Source organism: Pelobates fuscus, chromosome 2 (genome assembly GCF_036172605.1).
Source record: "Pelobates fuscus isolate aPelFus1 chromosome 2, aPelFus1.pri, whole genome shotgun sequence".
Lineage (NCBI taxonomy): Eukaryota > Metazoa > Chordata > Amphibia > Anura > Pelobatidae > Pelobates > Pelobates fuscus.
In genome coordinates, this window is record NC_086318.1 from 439,217,166 (window position 1) to 439,238,353 (window position 21,188).

Genomic DNA, 21,188 nt, shown 5'->3' on the forward strand with positions numbered 1-21,188 from the left:
TGTTACTTAATGCCGCCTGCAGCATTAAAGGGACTCTCCAGTGCCAGGAAAACAAACCCGTTTTCCTGGCACTAGAGAATCCTGGAGTGCCCCCCTCCCTCCTCACCCCCATCCCATGTAAAAACCCCTTCAGTAACTTACCGGAATCCAGCGCCGATGTCCCTCGGTGCTGGATCAGGCTCCGCCCACGCTCTCCCCTGCTGATCTCTGCCAGCGGGGGAGACCTAATGCGCATGCACAGCAATGACTGCGCACGTGCATTAGACTTTCCCATAAGAAAGCATTATTCAATGCTTTCCTATATGGATTACGGCAACGCTGGAGGTTCTCATGCATAGCGTGAGGACGTCCAGCGTCGTTTAGATGACCAAAAGTCGTCTAAGAACCCGGGAGGACTTAACCCTGCAAGGTAATTTTTGCGGTTTAAAAAAACTGCAATAATTACACTTGCGGGGTTAAGGGTGATGGGAGTTGGCACCCAGATCGTTCCAATGGGCAGAAGTGGTCTGGGTGCCTGGAGTGTCCCTTTAAGGAACAACTAAAACCCAAGTTATTACTTGACTATCTATAGCAGTGCCCGGGTGTGTCTAAGGTGTCTTAAAATAAACAAAACAACTAAAAACACTTTAGACTCTATGGTGTTGTTTTTTTTCTTTTTCTAAACACTTTATACACACCCGGGTAATCCCTAAATCCTGGACTGTTAGGTGTGCCTTGAGGAGAGGGTTGAGGAGCACTGGTCTATAACACAATGTTTCTGACATTGATTGAACTTTGCTCGCTTCTTCAGTAGTTATGGTGTAGCCCATAAGCCAAAGTGAATCAGTACAAATGCTGTATGCATACTGAAGGTCATACAATTAATCGAAAATAGATAGAAAACAAATATGTAAGCACATAGGTGGAATTTGCTGAATATTTGTTTTATAATAAATATCTGCAGGTGGTTTAATGTTTGTTTAAGGTCCAGCTTTTGGACTGACAGCTATGGCTCTGCTTTCACACCGTATTTTGTCATTTTGATAAATTTGTCAAGCAAACGTCTCCAGGGACAGGGTTTTGGAAGCAGTAAGCTAAAGTGGTTATGGTGTCTCCTTTTAGAGGGTAGCCTCAATTCATAGGGTTTTTAATATGATGTTTACATATCTGTTTTACGAATTTGTTATACATGAAAAATACAACTAAATGTGGCTATCCACACCTCCTTGTCCTGCAACTGGGCGCCTCCATCTTAGCTCCCTGTCGATCTTTGTTATAAGCCCTGCTGTTTGCATCCTGGTATTCAGCACAGAGAGAGTATTGTGAGAAAAGGAGAAATGAAACAATGTTTCTGTTACTCCTCTTTTAATGCACTGTGCCCTGACCGTGCCAGGACAGAACTGGATTGTGATATCATTTTCAAAATCTTTAAATAATGGAAAATGGAAAATAAAATGGAAAATCACACGGAATAAAGGATAGCACTAGTTATAGGTGGTTTTCGATGTTTTATTCAGTTGTGTAAATCCCAGAGAAGTGACACTTCCGTTTAGGTTGTGTATGAAATGACAGTAACACTTTCATGATGTGTCATGTTTACCGGCTGCTCTGTCATTATCAGGGAGCTGGATAGAGACAAGGCTGCTGAAGAGATAGCCAACAGAAGAGAGATTTCTGTGACCTGACGGAAGATGTTTATTGAGTAACATCCAGTTTAGATGAAGATGTTGAATTTCTCAGAACCAGCAAACAGGAAATAAACTCTGTGTTAAAGAGCGTGTGTTTCAGTAAAAGTGCAGCCTGCAGGTCGAACTCACTCTAAGAATACATTGTTTGTCCTTTTGACAGTCAGAGGTTTATTCGCTAAACAGGAAATTGCTCATTGATGCACGTGGTGAGAAAAGGAACAAACATAATCGTGGCCATGATAGATAGGTGTCAGAACACACTGTGCATTGCAGTTTGCTGCTTATGGTGCTTTATAGCCACAGACCAGTCAGTATCTGGTGGAGTGTGTAAGCCGGCCTCCTGCCCACTGACTATGGTCCAGGTCTGGGACACTGTTTGGGACTTACCCTGCCCCCAATAGCAGCTTTCCCTTGGTGCCCCTGGTTCGGCACTTTCCCAAGTTGAACCGAACACTAGCCCTCTGGCGGCCCATGAATATGGAACTAATTTCGGCATGAGGACTTCGTGGGTTCTTAGTCGCATCAGCGGGACTTAGCTGCGAATGTTATGGATCTGTTTTCAGCATGAGGTGACCGCGCGGTTCACGGACAACTTGGTTTGCAGTTTTGAACCACTTTGAAATCCGCCAGGAGAGCGCTTTTTGGAGGGATGGTGCCTGAGACTAAGGTAAACAAACGCTACCTAAGAGCCAGGCAGAGCACCCTGTATTGCGGCCGCAGGAGCTCCCGAAGGTTGACTGGCAAAAACCTACACTGCATGGATCTGAGCGCCATTAGGAGAACTTCGGCGTTCAGATCAGGGCTATTTGTGGAGTTATTGCCATTGGAAGCTCCTTCAAGAGAGAGGACCAGGATATCATCTTTCAATGTAGGGTAATAACTGCTTGATCCAAGGATAAATCTGACTGCCATTCTGGGGTCAAGAAGGAATTTTTTCCTAGCTTGTTGCAAAATTGGAAGCGCTTCAAACTGGGTTTTTTTTGCCTTCTTTTGGATCAACAGCAAAAAAAACATATGTGAGGAAGGCTGAACTTGATGGACGCAAGTCTCTTTTCAGCTATGTAACTATGTAACTATGTAATGACCATGCTCCGTGTTTTATGGAGTTTTGGGGTACTTTTTATGTTTTTATTTTTTTTGTGGTTGGCTGTTCCTGTGAGATAATGAGCTTACCGGTCTTTAACGCAGGCATAGAGATTCCTGGAAGGGACTTGTCTTGAATATAATAGAGCTGGGGTCTGTGCATAAAAGGCAGAGTTTGGCTCATTAAAATCAGTTGTACTCCCAGAGCTATATTTTGTCTAGTTACTGGGAGAGGAAAGGGCTAATCACTGTTTAGCACTTTGTTCCATCTCGTGGAGGATTCGGTGGCTAAAGTCCTTGTAAGGACCAGAGCTCCCAGGACTGTGTGTCATCCAGTCTCTGGGAGGGAACAAAGCTAGTCCTCTATCCTGTTCCAGGATGGAGAGGTTTCCGGAGGACCCAGGTCAAGCCAAGGTGACTGGAACAGAAGTGCTGAGATTTTCCCCTGTTCCAGCTCGGAAGCGGTCCTTGGCTGAGGTACCCAGGGTACAGGGAGCTCCACTACAATTTGCAACCAACAGATGGTTCCACACCAAAATCCACATAGTTAGTAGAAAGAGAAAGCATCAGTAGGACAGGAGAGCACACAAACATTTAACAATAAACAAAACGGGGCGGGGCATGACTATCAAGGAGGCTCCTCCATAAGCCTGCTTTACACTGCCTTCTGTGACCTTAACGGTTCATACAACGATGACCCCTGGAGAGATTTAAACTCCCAGATCTTTGCGGCACTCCAGGAGACAGTATGTGGCTCAATAGGGCTCACACAACCTTCCAGAAAGCAAGAGGCCTACTGCACACTGAGCTTGGAAGCTTGGAAGCGCATGGACGGAGTCACCACAGAGCACATGCCCTATTACCCCCTCCTTTGGACTGGCGGGGGTGATCCCAGTCCACCCCAGGAGGGTGATCCAGACTCAGCAGGAGCGTGGGGTGACACCTTACACCTTGGCGGTGTCCACCACAACTCACCAAATATGGCGGAGGCCACACACTTCCCTACCTTAATCGATGATTCGCTCAATCTTGAACACAAGCTGGACAGACTCTTTGAAGCTTTTTGGCAGAAGCTGGAAGGAAGAATGCGCCAGAATGCCCGGCTACAGCCAAGTGGTCTCCCACAACTCAAGCCAGCACCATGTGCATTTCAGCAGTCATCGTGGCTCCCTGTGCAGAAGGCCCTTGGCGGAGGTACCCAGGGTACAGGGAGCTCCACTACAATTGACAGCAGGTCAGACAGGGAAGCTCACCTAAATGCCCTGCACCTCAGCAACGTACACTGTAGCGAACCACAGCTGGACCTCCAGAAAAGATGGGCACATTACAAGAAGCCCTGATCCACTGTATGTCCTGTTCCGCCACCTTTCGCATTGGTTTGCTGGCCTGAAGAATTAATATGCAGTGTTGATCCTGGTCCTACCCATAGCTGGCATTAGGTGGTCCAGGACTTATGGACTGAGCTGTACAGCACTTCTGCTCCCTCAGTTTGCCATTGGAAGCTCCTTCAAGAGAGAGGACCACGCTGTTATGTGATGTTAGGGGTCATTACCAACAATGGTGCACTACTATGACCTGTTGTTATATGTTAATCTGCCTCAATAGCCACTCATGATGCCTCATCCCCTGACATATACTGAGCAAGCCTCTGTCTTATAACAAAAACAGTGCAGTCTTATCATATCCCATGCAATTGTTTTTTTGCCTAAGCTTGTTCTTGCTGTTGTGGCATTGCAAGCATGTGGGAAATCCTAAGCACAGACCAGAAATAAAGAATGACAAAAAAATAAACAATAAACAATACATTTTACAAACTCTGCACCTATAAGGGGCGCAGGGTGACTTAGACATAAGAATATCCTGGGGACCTACACACAGTGTCTGTCTCCAGCCCCCAGTGATGGTGACCGATATATTGTGAATGTACGTCTTTAATTCAATTAAAAATGATCAAACAATATTTTTGTTCTCTTGGCGTGAGTCAATTAACTCCACATTTTCTAATAAGTTGTGAAGATAATGTGCTAAATAAGATACAGTAAATAAATCATTTAAAATTAAATGTTTTAGAGCAGTGAATTTTTATTTTCGCTTCTATTTTTAATTAACTTCTATTTCTGTGGAAATGTTTGCCTAGTATTTAGCGGGAGAGCACGTATTCCCTTAATAGGCCCTTCCTATTTGGTTTTAATTCACAAGGACTTGTAAAGTAGAGCAATAGCTTCTCTGAGCAGGATCATTTCATATGAACTTAACAGTCCCATAAATACCATGTTTTATGGCCATAAAATGCAATTTGAAAGTAAAGGCTTACCCAGTAATTAAATTTACTACAGACACAGTAAACCTCGCAAGAGGTAATTAGGGAAATACACGGCTGATTCTCCTGATGTTGGTGGAACAGCAAGTATTGCTCAAACAACGAGTTCACCTGAGAGAAAGAATCTTCTAAGCACGTATTAGGGATTTGTAAAATATGAAACTAAATATTACATACATTTATTATGTAGCACGTCATGGAAAGTAAATGTTGCTTGCCTGCTAAACTTGGTTAATATTAAAATTCATAACTAAGGAATATATCATATAATGACATAGATTGTAAGCTCATCTGCCCATAATTAGGGATATTACTCTTTATTTTCTCACTGAAAAAAGTTAACCGAAACCCCAATGTACACTTTTAAAATAGCAGAGAAGAGATTTATCAAGGCAAAACAAGGAGGTAATCAGGGGCAAAGTGCTAAATTAGGAGCAATCTGTTATTTAAACATTTACATTGGGATATGGGTTAGCATGCAGATATTGTTTTTGTTTTGTATACAGTGCGGCCGAATACCATAATATATGTGAATTGATCTGTTTTTCTTTCGTTGGAGTTTTTTCCTTTGAGTACAACAAAGACGCTTGTCTAGAACAGGTGATATTACAATCTATGTAAAGATAGGAAAACCAGTCTTTAAAAATATTGGCTTGTTGCACTAATTTAATATTCATTATTAAGGTTTAGATGCAGGTGATGTGTTCTTCTCAGGTTGTGGCTGAGTATTGGTGTGTATTCCTGTGTTGCCTTCTACATTATTAGAGTAGGATGAGCAGGTATAAAGAGATTTTATATAATGGCAGAGGAACAATATCGTACACACATACTAGGCTTCTCTGCTTCGCGCTCTGGGGAAAAGGCGACGCAAAAAACCCACGTATTGTTATTACTGGAGAATTATTCTAGAATACCATTAGCATTCTAGAATATTATCTCAACAATGTCACCCATAATTAAACACCTTAAATATGTCAGCTAAGATCAACTTATCGGCAAATTGGGAAGTTCAGTTGGATTTTCATTGAGGTGCAACTGCATATTGTTAGTGGAGGTATTGATAAGACATTATGAGAAGGGTAAACGTAGAATCACAAAGGCTTTATGTTCATTTTAAAAATACATTTTTGCCCAATGAAAATGTAAACAATCCAATAAATTGTGATATCTTTACAGAGAAATGTCCATTTGTATCTTTGTCACTGCGTACTGAGCGCGACTCTTGCTTAGAATGCCGCTCACAGTGTATACAGTGTCATCCTTAGGAAATTACTGCTTCCTGTGCTAGATACTCCAACAATCTCACACACCGGTTCTCAGGGACACCGACAAAAATAAAATAATAGCATGTGACAGCGCGCAAATATTAACAAAACTGCTGGAGTACAATGCCGAAGGTTATTTACGTGGGTTGATTCATATTTACCAGTAGAGCTTCCTACAAAGTCACTAGAATGCAGGAATAATGACTGTGTATGAGTATAATGCCCGCATACAGCAAGTATAATTATACCGAGTGTCTGTGCTGTACAGGACATGTAGTGTGTAAATATAACCCATAGTGTGCTCACCTCCTCCCTTCCTCTAATTATTGTTATTATTTATAAAGCGCCAACGAATTCTGCAGCGCCGTACAATGGGAGGACTAACCTACCACAGATTGGTACAGAATGGGAGGCGGGCCAACTTCTACAGAAACGCAGAGGGACATAATTGGACATTTACGGCGAAATTGGTTTTCCTGCAGGCTGATCGCCAGTGCTGGAGCACAGGGAAAGTAAAAAGGGTTTTCATTGATTTATTCTGCAAAATGAAACATAGCACGTGAATGTGCACCGATGGGAAGAAAGGGTTTAATGATCTACGAGTACCGTGATTTTCTTTCGTAACACATGATATAAAGTCCCTTTAATTCAGGTGACAACCTTTTCAAGCAGCACCGATATCTTAGAACATGTTGGTAAACGATGACTGATCTGTTGGTTTTATGTCTCCTTTCTGAAGGGTATCATCGCTGCCTATAAAAATGGAGTGAGCATTCAGGAAAATGATACCAGCCTGGAGACGTGGAGCTTTGCGGGATCCTTCTTCTTCTCAGTGACCGCTATAACAACAATCGGTGCGTACGGAATTAGCTTTGACCACAGCACTGACTCCATCTGCCCACGAAAGGCCACGGAAAGTCTGCTCTCAAATGTTTGTTGCTAGTAGACTTTTGTGTCCCACACCCCCTTGCTCTGTAATAAAAAAGGGATGCTAGATCATTCAACCTCTGCTTTTATTTCTAGAGGCTCTAAATATTTACATATGTTACTGTCATATTTGTTTAGATCCTGAATTTGTAGTCCATGGAACCTTGTAAGGACAGCACTTCATCTAATATTTACGTTATTGGGTGGAATGGATGACTGATCAGTATATATTTACCGGTGTGGGGTGGAATGAATGAATAATCAGTTTATATATTTACCGGTGTGGGGTGGAATGGATGAATGATCAGTATATATTCACCGGTGTGGAGTGGAATGGATGAATGATCAGTATATATTTACTGGTGTGGGGTGGAATGGATGAATGATCAGTATATATTTACCGGTGTGGGGTGGAATGGATGAATGATCAGTATATATTTACCGGTGTGGGGTGGAATGGATGAATGATCAGTATATATTTACCGGCGTGGGGTGGAATGGATGAATGATCAGTATATATTTACCGGTGTGGAGTGGAATGGATGAATGATCAGTATATATTTACTGGTGTGGGGTGGAATGGATGAATGATCAGTATATATTTACCGGTGTGGGGTGGAATGGATGAATGATCAGTATATATTTACCGGTGTGGGGTGGAATGGATGAATGATCAGTATATATTTACCGGCGTGGGGTGGAATGGATGAATGATCAGTATATATTTACCGGTGTGGAGTGGAATGGATGAATGATCAGTATATATTTACCGGTGTGGGGTGGAATGGATGAATGACCAGTATATATTTACCGGTGTGGGGTGGAATGGATGAATGATCAGTATATATTTACCGGCGTGGGGTGGAATGGATGAATGATCAGTATATATTTACCGGTGTGGAGTGGAATGGATGAATGATCAGTATATATTTACCGATGTGGGTGGAATGGATGAATGATCAGTATATATTTACCGGTGTGGGGTGGAATAGATGAATGATCAGTATATATTTACCGGTGTGGGGTGGAATAGATGAATGATCAGTATATATTTACTGGTGTGGGGTGGAATGGATGAATAATCAGTATATATTTACCGGTGTGGGGTGGAATGGATGAATGATCAGTATATATTTACCGGTGTGGGGTGGAATGGATGAATGATCAGTATATATTTACTGGTGTGGGTGTAATGGATGAATGATCAGTATATATTTACCGGTGTGGGGTGGAATGGATGAATGATCAGTATATATTTACCGGTGTGGGTGTAATGGATGAATGATCAGTATATATTTACTGTTGTGGGGTGGAATGGATGAATGATCAGTATGTATTTACCGGTGTGGAGTGGAATGGATGAATGATCAGTATATATTTACCGGTGTGGGGTGGAATGGATGAATGATCAGTATATATTTACCGGTGTGGGGTGGAATAGATGAATGATCAGTATATATTTACCGGTGTGGGGTGAAATGGATGAATGATCAGTATATATTTACCGGTGTGGGGTGGAATGGATGAATGATCAGTATATATTTACCGGTGTGGGGTGGAATAGATGAATGATCAGTATATATTTACCGGTGTGGGGTGGAATGGATGAATGAGCAGTATATATTTACCGGTGTGGGATGGAATGGATGAATGATCAGTATATATTTACCAGTGTGGGTGGAATCAATGAATGATCAGTATATATTTACCGGCGTGGGGTGGAATGGATGAATGATCAGTATATATTTACCGGTGTGGGTGGAATGGATGAATGATCAGTATATATTTACCGGTGTGGGTGGAATGGACGAATGATCAGTATATATTTACCGGTGTGGGTGGAATGGACGAATGATCAGTATATATTTACCGGTGTGGGGTGGAATGGATGAATGATCAGTATATATTTACCGGTGTGGGGTGGAATGGATGAATGAGAAGTATATATTTACCGGTGTGGGTGGAATGGATGAATGATCAGTATATATTTACCGGTGTGGAGTGGAATGGATGAATGAGCAGTATATATTTACCGGTGTGGGTGGAATGGACGAATGATCAGTATATATTTACCGGTGTGGGGTGGAATGGATGAATGATCAGTATATATTTACCGGTGTGGGTGGAATGGATGAATGATCAGTATATATTTACCGGTGTGGGTGGAATAGATGAATGATCAGTATATATTTACCGGTGTGGGGTGGAATGGATGAATGAGCAGTATATATTTACCGGTGTGGGTGGAATAGATGAATGATCAGTATATATTTACCAGTGTGGGGTGGAATAGATGAATGATCAGTATATATTTACCGGTGTGGGTGGAATAGATGAATGATCAGTATATATTTACCGGTGTGGGGTGGAATGGATGAATGAGCAGTATATATTTACCGGTGTGGGTGGAATGGATGAATGATCAGTATATATTTACCGGTGTGGGTGGAATGGATGAATGATCAGTATATATTTACCGGTGTGGGGTGGAATGGATGAATGATCAGTATATATTTACCGGTGTGGGGTGGAATAGATGAATGATCAGTATATATTTACCGGTGTGGGGTGAAATGGATGAATGATCAGTATATATTTACCGGTGTGGGGTGGAATGGATGAATGATCAGTATATATTTACCGGTGTGGGGTGGAATAGATGAATGATCAGTATATATTTACCGGTGTGGGGTGGAATGGATGAATGAGCAGTATATATTTACCGGTGTGGGATGGAATGGATGAATGATCAGTATATATTTACCAGTGTGGGTGGAATCAATGAATGATCAGTATATATTTACCGGCGTGGGGTGGAATGGATGAATGATCAGTATATATTTACCGGTGTGGGTGGAATGGATGAATGATCAGTATATATTTACCGGTGTGGGTGGAATGGACGAATGATCAGTATATATTTACCGGTGTGGGTGGAATGGACGAATGATCAGTATATATTTACCGGTGTGGGGTGGAATGGATGAATGATCAGTATATATTTACCGGTGTGGGGTGGAATGGATGAATGAGAAGTATATATTTACCGGTGTGGGTGGAATGGATGAATGATCAGTATATATTTACCGGTGTGGAGTGGAATGGATGAATGAGCAGTATATATTTACCGGTGTGGGTGGAATGGACGAATGATCAGTATATATTTACCGGTGTGGGGTGGAATGGATGAATGATCAGTATATATTTACCGGTGTGGGTGGAATGGATGAATGATCAGTATATATTTACCGGTGTGGGTGGAATAGATGAATGATCAGTATATATTTACCGGTGTGGGGTGGAATGGATGAATGAGCAGTATATATTTACCGGTGTGGGTGGAATAGATGAATGATCAGTATATATTTACCAGTGTGGGGTGGAATAGATGAATGATCAGTATATATTTACCGGTGTGGGTGGAATAGATGAATGATCAGTATATATTTACCGGTGTGGGGTGGAATGGATGAATGAGCAGTATATATTTACCGGTGTGGGTGGAATGGATGAATGATCAGTATATATTTACCGGTGTGGGTGGAATGGATGAATGATCAGTATATATTTACCGGTGTGGGGTGGAATGGATGACGGATCAGTATATATTTACCGGTGTGGGGTGGAATGGATGAATGATCAGTATATATTTACCGGTGTGGGATGGAATGGATGACGGATCAGTATATATTTACCGGTGTGGGATGGAATGGATGAATGATCAGTATATATTTACCGGTGTGGGGTGGAATAGATGAATGATCAGTATATATTTACCTGTGTGGGTGGAATAGATGAATGATCAGTATATATTTACCGGTGTGGGTGGAATGGATGAATGATCAGTATATATTTACCGGTGTGGGGTGGAATGGATGAATGAGCAGTATATATTTACCGGTGTGGGTGGAATGGATGAATGATCAGTATATATTTACCGGTGTGGGTGGAATGGATGAATGATCAGTATATATTTACCGTGTGGGGTGGAATGGATGAATGATCAGTATATATTTACCGGTGTGGGATGGAATGGATGACGGATCAGTATATATTTACCGGTGTGGGATGGAATGGATGACGGTTCAGTATATATTTACCGGTGTGGGGTGGAATGGATGAATGATCAGTATATATTTATTATGCTGCTTTGTGTTTTATACGAGTTTGGTGTTTTAGCGTTCTTTAGTATTAAGTCCACCAGGGGGCAGCATATCTCTTTATGAAATAATCTACAACTTTCATTCTTGCCACAGTGAAGCTTAGTCAGGTCCATGCAGCTGGCTAGGAGTATAATAATAAGGCAAGAGGTCATGTGATACTAGGAGTATAACTTGGGAGAAAAATACTGAAGAAAAGAAAAAACAAAATCTACCAGCATGTATCTCTTAATGAAGAGGGAGAAATTACAGATATAGTGCCACGTTGAAAAAACTTATCTCTAATTATTATTATTATTATTATTGCCATTTATATAGCGCCAACAGATTCCGTAGCGCTTTACAATATTTTGAGAGGGGGGATGTAACAATAAATAAGACAATTACAAAAAACTTACAGGAACAATAGGTTGAAGAGGACCCTGCTCAAATGAGCTTACAGTCTATAATTGAGAAAGTAGTACCATTTAATACCAAAGGTTAAACCTCAACTTTTAATGTTAATTTAGATTAAATAATAAAGAAATCAAGGGAAACAATTAATAATAATATTAGAGCTGTTCAGTCCATATTGTATCTAATGTAAGATACTATTGTATCAAGGTATTTGTATCTAATTAAAGATACTATTGTAGCAAGGTAACAGTGAATCTGTGTTGACTATCAATAAGCAGGTAAATATGCTATTATTTGGACACTGTAACACATACTACGGAGTCAAGGCTGAGGCAGAGGGAGAAAGGAGAGGCAAAATAAACTAGCTCCTATATTGGTAGGTATCTAGTGTGCCTTCGTGGGCCCCCCTTAAAAAAAGCCTGCCCTACCTCTGAAACCACCCGCTATTCTTTCAGGTAGGCCGGGTAGGCGTCCTGAGCCCCTTTAGGCGTATCCTAGGTGTCAATACTCACTGCCGTCTCTCACAGCCATGGAACTTTCATTCCGTGTATTGACGTCCTGTTACTGGATGTTCAATTCCTTATTACTATTTCGTTACCTGAAAGAATAGCGGGTGGTTTCAGAGTTAGAACAGGCTTTTTTAAATTAGTTAGTCAATTATCTTTAATTAGATACAAATACCTTTCCATGTATATGGCTTTTTATGTTGCTGTTACATCCGTCAATATAGGTATAATTCGTGTTATTTTTATATACTGATTTACCATTTTCCATTCAAAATAAAATGCCCCTAACAAGGGGTTACTAATTCCAGTCCTCTACGTATAGGTTGCATTACAACTCCTAGTATTCTGAGCCAGCTTCACACAAACCTTGGACACCCCAGCCTTATTGCAGAATTAAGGTTTTTGTTTTTTCTACCAGTTTTTTTTTATTAATTATAATTATTATAATTGGAATTTCCGTAGCACAAATGTTTTTACAATTTTACAGTGGGGATAATTAACAACACATAATTGATAGACACGCTTAGTAACAATAATACCATTTCTGGTCACTCCGATAAACCCCCTCCTACTGTCAGGTCTCAACGTTTATAACGTTCCCATTGTACAGCGCTACGGAATCTGATGGTGCTATATAAATAATAAAATAATGGTAACATAATAACAGTTTATAAAGAATGAGAAAGTAACCACGAATGTGGGATCCGGTGCATGCATGTTACAAAGTTTGAAAAAAAGATTCAGCCAGAAATAGAAACAATATAAACACAACTTTATCATTAAAACATTTAAAAATAAACAGCTGAACATTTGTTTTCGGGAGGTTCTGCCAGCGTCCGACCCAGATTGTGCAGTAATTCCTGTAGGAACATGCTGCCACCTAGTGTTTGAATTGGGGACAGATGAACAGGTGTACTTGAAAATGGCTCACTGTCCCTTTGCTGATTTTATTCAGGACTTTATTATAAAAAATATATATATATGGCACAATTCTTAGTGAAATAACAAAGAATCCATGTTTGGAAAAACTGGAAAGAGATTAAGCACTTTAAAAAAGCGATTTTATTTGTTTTAAACAAAATAATTGTGTTGTAAACATTAGATTTTTCTGGAATGCTTAACATATTTTAAAATTGTGTCCATTTACATGAAAGAAAATGTGTTGGGCCATACATAGAGAAATATTGTATGGGAAGTATTAAAGACGATGTTCAGTATAACAGCTTCCGAGTAAGCACAGTATATGCTCTAGTACAGGCACCCCTTGCAGTGCCAGTCTTATTTTATGAAATGGTTGTGTTTGTTGCCATATTCTGTTTGTGTTGTTTATGGGTGCTGCTGTTACTTTGTAGCAATGCCTTTGTGTGTATGTGGCCTGTTACATTGTATATATTCATGAGTAGTTTGTGGTATTGTGTAATGATACCTGTGTATGGCGGCTGTGTATGGGGGCTACTTCCGTAATTGTGTATGTGTATTATATGTCACATGGTGTGGGGTAGCTTGTGGTATTGCATGTTAGAGGCTGTTTGTGGGGTTGTGTGCGTGTATATGGATTGTCAGTGGTGTTGTTTTTGGGGGTGGCTGTGAATGGGCTGTTTGTATTTTATATATTGGGAGAATGGGGGGGGGGGGGGGCTTAGTCTGCAGCTCAATGTATATCTAGCAGTGTGGGTGGCTTCCCTGGTGCCCCACTGGGGACCAGGCTGGCGAGGTACAGGTCAAGAACAGGAGCTGCAATAACTGCTGCGGGATGCTCTACTCCAGATTCCCATGTGTGCTGACAGGAAGTGATCTGAGATCACCTCCGGTAAGTGCTGCAATGCGTATAGTGAGGATTGTCTATCACCACCTGCTCGGTTTGCACTAGCAGAGGTCTGAAATCCCACAGGGACTCCTGATAGGCCTGAGCCTGTTTGGATCTGGCAGGCTTGAGTGCCATGCAAAGACACCTCGAGTGCCATGCATGGCACACGTGTCATAGGTTGCTGACGATTGAAATACTCAAATACCATCTTATCAGTCATTTTAAAAGGACAAGCTAGCCATTAGGAAAATCCAACTTTAAAGCATTATACAGATAATGTGCTAAAAATGTAAACATAAAAATTATGCCGACCTATGAAAATACCGTGTGTCATTTGCAAGGGAAATTCAAAATTTAGATTCTGCTTCTGGTGATATCTGGTAACGTGGAAAAAGTGTTGTGACAGTATATATAATAGTAATTCCTTCATTATGTTAATGTTTGGACAGTAACATGGAAACCTGTTTGTAAAAGGACTCTTCTGTTTTCTTTATAAAGGTTACGGGAATATTAGTCCGGCGACTGTGGGCGGTCGGATCTTCTGCATTTTCTTCGCTCTGTTTGGGATTCCACTGAACTTGATTCTTCTGAATCGGATTGGGCAGAGAATGCTCGCCGCAGTGCACAAATGTGCAAATCTACTGGAGGAAAAAATTCATCAGCAGGTATTGACTTAACGAAATGTTTAATTTACTGCGATGGTGTCTTGTAATCATTTTATTAACTGGATTAATATAAAATCTCCATCAATATTAATATCTATTAAAAAGTGCGTGATTGTATAATAAAAATCTTGTTACTTTTGTTTTGTTTATGATATAAAAGACAGCAAAGATCTTGGCGTATTTCTTTGCTCTTGTGATGGGTCTCCTGCTGTTTTTCCTGCTTCCACCGATACTCTTTAAAGGCATCGAAGGATGGACGTACGAGGAAGGATTTTACTATGCCTTTATCACCCTCAGCACAATAGGCTTTGGAGACTACGTAATCGGTGAGTATCCTGAATGTACAGGAAAATGCTTTGGGGAAGGGGAGAAATACAGTGTAACGTTTTCAATACTGAGTAAAAAGCGGTTAGATTGACATTCTTAGCACTTTTAAAGCAGTTTTTCTGTACAAGCAGTTGGTCAGGAATACCAGAAAATATGACACAATTAAAATGTGAAATTTACATTTGATATAATTCTTATATGAAATGTAATTAATTAACAAATTCATTATTTACAGAAATGTTGGGGTTAAAATGATTTAGACAGTCTATAATGTTATATGATGTTTGTATCTTCAATGTTTCAGACAGGGGCGTATTAGCCGCGAGGCAAACAAGGCATTTGCCTTGGGCGGCATTTTCCAGGGGGAGGCAAAAAAAGCCGCCCCCCAAATGCCCAAGGCAAATGTCTTGTTAGCCTTGCGGCTAACAGACATGCTGGGCTGCTGCTTGGCGGTCGGGCGGCGCTGCTGGGCGGGCGGCGAGGGAGCACTTCCTTTGAGCTGTCTGCTCAGCTCCCTCGCGCGCCGCACAGTGAGGCTGGGAGCCGTAATATGACGTCATATTCCGGCTCCGCCTCCCAGCCTCACTGTGCGACGCGCGAGGGAGCTGAGCAGACAGCTCAAAGGAAGTGCTCCCTCGCCGCCCACCCAGCAGCGCCGCCCGACCGCCCAGCAGCCACTGGACCACCAGGGAAAAAAGAAGCCCCCCCCAAGCATTCCCAAAGGTAAGGAGGCTGGGGGGGTTAATGTTAAAAAAAAAGCCACTGGACCACCAGGGAAAAAAGAACCCCCCCCCAGCATTCCCAAAGGTAAGTAGGCTGGGGGGGTTAAAGTTAAAAAAAAAAGCCACTGGACCACCAGGGAAAAAAGAAGCCCCCCCCCCAGCATTCCCAAAGGTAAGGAGGCTGGGGGGGTTAAAGTAAAAAAAAAAAGCCACTGGACCACCAGGGAAAAAAGAAGCCCCCCCCCCCCCAGCATTCCCAAAGGTAAGGAGGCTGGGGGGTTAAAGTAAAAAAAAAAAGTGTTAATGTGAGTGTCTGTTAGTGAGTGTGAGTGTGTGAGTGTCTGTTAGTGAGTGTGAGTGTGTGTGTGTGTCTGTTAGTGAGTGTGAGTGTGTGTGTGTCTGTTAGTGAGTGAGTGTGTGTGTGTCTGTTAGTGAGTGTGTGTGTGTGTCTGTTAGTGAGTGTGTGTGTGTGTGTGTCTGTTAGTGTGTGTGTCTGTTAGTGTGTTTGCCTGTGAGTGTGTGTGTGTGTGTGTGTGTGTCTGACCGTGTGTGTGTTTGCCTGTGAGTGTGTGTGTATGTTAGTGTGTGTGTCTGCTAGTTTGTGTCTGCTAGTGAGTGAGTGTGTGTCTGTTAGTGAGTGTCTGTTAGTGAGTGTCTGTTAGTGAGTGTCTGTTAGTGAGTGTCTGTTAGTGAGTGTGTTTGTCTGTTACTGAGTGTGAGTTTGTCTGTTACTGAGTGTGAGTTTGTCTATTAGTGTGTGTGTTTCTGTTAGCGAGTGTGTGTTTCTGTTAGCTAGTGTATGCGTATCTGTCAGTGAATGTGTGTGTGTGTATTTAGAATGTGGGTGGGGGTGGCGCGCGGGGGGGGGGGCGCCTGAGTTTTGTTCTGCCTAGGGCAGCACAAAACCAGGATACACCACTGGTTTCAGACAGGTTATAAATTATAAGTATAGATCAGAAATACCATTTATATCCCATGTTGTATGTGGGACAAAATCTAAATGGGATGGGGATATATGTATATTAGTCACACATGTAAAAATCACACTTGACACCTTGTTGGCCAGGACAGCGAAGGAGGGTTGTGGACAAGGACTTGCAGGAGGTGGGCTAGAGGCACAATTAGCTTTTACTGGTCCCATGTGTAAAGGGGGATGTCATCCTGATAGATATGGGCTAATTCTCCTCTACTGCATAGCGAGCACAAGTAGACGTGCAATAGTGCTAAATCCTGCTCCTGCTGTCTCACTGCTCAAATCTCTGCTATTTAGGAGTTTAATCACTTTTGTTGCTGGTTATGCTGCCCAAACCACACCTCCCCTGGCTGTGATTCACGCAGCCAACGTGAAAATTATTGTTTGCTTTACTTTAGAAGTTATCTCCTTCTCTGTTAATTGATCTTTAATCACACACCTGCAGGCTATTAACAGATTAGGGCCCAAGAAATTCTAAATTAAACAAACTGTCCAATAAAGGAAGTTTGAACGCTAGATCTCTCTCTACAGAAATAGTGTAGAGTGTAGGTCACAGCAGGGATATGTGACTAGGGCTGCATAAACAAAGTGATTTAACTCCTAAATGGCAACGAATTGAGCAGTGAGACTGCAGGGGCATGATATATACACCAAAACTGCTTCACTAAGCTAAAGTTGTTTTGGCGCTTATAGCGTCCTTCTAAACTATCATAGAAGAATTAGTAGTCAGCAGTAGAAGACTTTGACATTGTCTCCATTCTACTTGTAGTGTACTTGTAACATTCGTGTAATAGGTTGATTGTGTTAGTTACTCATGGCCTGTTTGTTTATGGTAACATGTCACATGTCTGTATTTTCCTTCAGGGCAGGTTCCTGATAAACAATATCCTGGCTGGTACAGGAATTTGGTATCCGTATGGATTCTCCTTGGCATGGCGTGGCTGGCATTAGTTATAAACCTTTGTATAAACTTACTAGAGAGTTACAGTGAGGTGATCCACTGCTGCAGGAAGAAGGAGAACAAAGTGATGGACTCAGAGCTCATGGACATTGTCCACGGAGGAAGTATGCCAACTGCACCAAAAGAGAAAGCGGATGTAAAGGACACATTGGCTGCACTAAAGGAAAAAGAGGCCATGAAGGACGCACTGCCTATGCTAAAGGAAAAAGAAGAAGTAAAGGACACAGCTGCGATAAAGGAGAAAGAGTACATGCTTAGTGTTATTGATACAAAACTAGAGTCTCCAGACTGAGAGGCCTGCACGGACGGTTGTACGATCATAATTTTAGAAAAAAATACTTTGGTTAATGGAAAAGGGTCAAGGATTTTTATTAGACAAACATTGGTTATGTGAATGGGGTCAGGAAATTCAACTCATCTGAACAAAATATAAGCAGCATATGGTTGAATCCAGGATCCAGAGCTTGAGAAACGCTATCGACATAGTCCAGCGCTCTTAATAAACTATCTTTTATCCATGTTAATCATCTTTCATACAGATCAAAAAAACAAGAACACATCGGTGATAAGAATATCAGTTAGTTTGACATAACTTAAGTAATTATTGCCAAATGAAGGCACCAAACAAGTTCATTAGCAGAAGGACCTCTTCTTCTGGCAGATCTTGTGTTGAATTCCACCAAGAAAAGAGATAAGTATGGTTCCAGTTTCTCCTGATCATCGGATTGTTATCAACCACAAGACGAGGAATGATAAGCAGCACAAAGGATTATCTACAGTAAACACAATTGTTATTTCACTGTAAGGTTACACTTGTTTGTGGCTTGGTAATGACACAAGTGGAGTGTTTGCCCGGGATTCATAGAGTGACTTAATGTTATATATTGTATACACATTTTTTATATTTTCTACTATTTGAAATATATTGACTTTATGCAGCAAGTTAGCCAATGTCTTATTTCTCTTTTCTGTGATTTTTTTTTACAAGCTATAAGTGTTTGAAATAACACAGGCTGTTTCCATTGATGCTTTGACAAAGGGAATTTCCAGTTATTTTGTCATCGGAACTGAGAATGTCCATTATAAAATGATGGTAAAAGGTAAGTTATAACACCATACAGTACTCGAACTAGAAACATGCAATGGCAACTAGACACCAAAGGCAATACAAAGTATTATAACAATATACAATCCAGGGTGTAATATTTAAATAATGTCCTCAGGGGGATTTTCAGCATGTGCTCTCACTCAACAATTATCGTCGGAAAGACAAGGGAGGGGATATGATAGAATGTGTCAGCAGGGGATGCAGATATGGACCACCAGGGAATGTATGCCAGCCAGCAGCAGCACAGCCTGGCCCACCAGACTAGGCAGTAAACTCTCTGCCCAAATAATGGAGGCAGGGTTGCAGGCAGGGTACAGGGGGAGACAGTAAAAGCATGCCCCCCCTCCCCGCCCGCCCCCCCCCCACACGCACTTACTCTGCACGGGCTGGGGCCACAACACACTGCTATGTTTCACTGAGGGTTAATCCAGCCTCTAGTGGCTGTCTCATTGACAGCCGCTAGAGGAGCTTCTGCGATTCTCACTTCGAAAATCACAGTGAGAAGACGCTGAACGTCCATAGGAAAGCATTGAGTAATGCTTTCCTATGGGTGGTTTGAATGCGCGCGCGGCTCTTGCCATGCATGCGCATTCGGAGCTGAGAGGCGGATCGGGGCGGAGAGATCCCCAGGGACACACACACACACACTCTCATGAACAGGCGCATACACACTAGCTAACAGACACACACATGTACTGACAGACACACACTCAGTGACAGGCATACATACACACTCACTGACAGACAGACACACTCACTCACTTACAAAACACACATTCACTAACAGATGCACACAAACTAACACACTCAGTAACAGACACACACAGTAACACACTCACTGACACACTCTAACACACACACACACACACACACACACTCTAACACACATTAACTGACACACTCTAACACTAACACACACACACTAACACACACACACACAAACACACACTAACACACACACACTCTAACACTAACACACACACTCTAACACTAACACACACACTAACACACACACCCACACACACTAACACACACACACACACACTCTAACACACACACACACACACTAACACACACGTTTTTTTTCAAATGTAATCCCCCCAGCCTCCCCACCTTTGGGAGTGCTGAGGGGATTCCCTGGGGTCCAGTGGTGTCACCCAGCGGACAGGCTGGCGGGCGCGCGAAGGAGCACTCTCCCCTCTGTGCTCCTTCTTCAGCTCCCTCGTCATCTTCCGTCTCCAGTATCAGTGCAGTGCTCGAGGGAGCTGAAGAGGGAGCACACAGGGGAGAGTGCTCCCTCGCGCGCCCACCAGCCTGTCCGCCGGGTGACACCAGGGCCAGCCTCGGGGTTCCCTGAGGTGGCCAGCTCCTGGGCTCCCCAGGAGAAGAGGCTGGCCACAGTGGGTACATACCGGGTCGCAGGGCGGCCGGGACCCCTGGTATGTGCGCCACTGTGTCAGTGTTTGTGTATCTAAGTGTATGTAAGGTTGCATATGTGTCAGTGTTTTGTGTGTCTCAGTGTTTGTATATGTGATTGTGTGTCAGTGCCGGTCATTTTATGCATATGTGCATGTGTGTCAGTGTTATGTGTATGGCAGTGTATGTATCTGTGCTTGTATGTCAGTGTATGTCAGTGTATGTATCTGTACATGTGTGTTAGTGTTTTGTGTGTTTCAGTGTATGTATCTGTGCTCGTGTGTCAGTGTTTTGTGTGTGCCAGTGTATGCATCTGTACACGTGTGTCAGTGTTTACGTGTCAGTGTATGTCCGTTAATGCATATGTTCATATGTGTCTGTGTGTATCAATGTATGTATCTGTGCATGTGTGTCACTGTTTATGTGTGTCAGTGTATGTATCTATGCATATGTGACAGTGTCTATGTATGTTTGTGTATGTATCTGTGCACATGTGTCAGTGTATGTATCCATGCATGTGTGTCAGTGTATGCATCTGTGCACGTGTGTCAGTGTTTATCTCAGTGTATGTATGGTTGCATATGAGTCAGTGTATGTATCTGCATGCTTGTCAGTGTTTTGTGTCTGTCAGTGAATGTATCTGTGTTTGTGTGTCAGTGTCTGTCATTGTATGTATCTATGCATGTGTGTCAGTGTTTGTGTGTCAGTGTGTGTGTCTCTTTGCATGTGTTTCAGTGTATGCATCTGTACACGTGTCAGTGTTTGTGTATCTCAGTGTATGTATGGTTGTATATATATATATATATAGGTGTTTTGTGTGTTTCAGTGTACATATATGTGCTTGTGAGTCAGTGAATGTGTCTGTACGTGTGTGTCAGTGTTTTG

General features: G+C 42.1%; 1 protein-coding gene across 2 annotated transcripts in view; it reads left to right on the top strand.

Moving 5' to 3' along the window:
- Positions 1–19,219, top strand: part of KCNK17 (potassium two pore domain channel subfamily K member 17) — a 32,437-nt gene extending 13,218 nt beyond the window's left edge. Inside the window, exons 2-5 of one of the 2 annotated variants that reach the window (XM_063441553.1) lie at positions 7,075–7,252; positions 14,630–14,796; positions 14,957–15,122; positions 17,683–19,219. In XM_063441553.1, the coding sequence (XP_063297623.1) occupies positions 7,075–7,252; positions 14,630–14,796; positions 14,957–15,122; positions 17,683–18,071 (900 nt within the window). In that variant the 3' untranslated portion in view covers positions 18,072–19,219. The remainder of the gene's footprint in view (positions 1–7,074; positions 7,253–14,629; positions 14,797–14,956; positions 15,123–17,682) is intronic. The other variant, XM_063441554.1, reaches the window with a different exon arrangement.
- Positions 19,220–21,188: the final 1,969 nt, after the last annotated feature.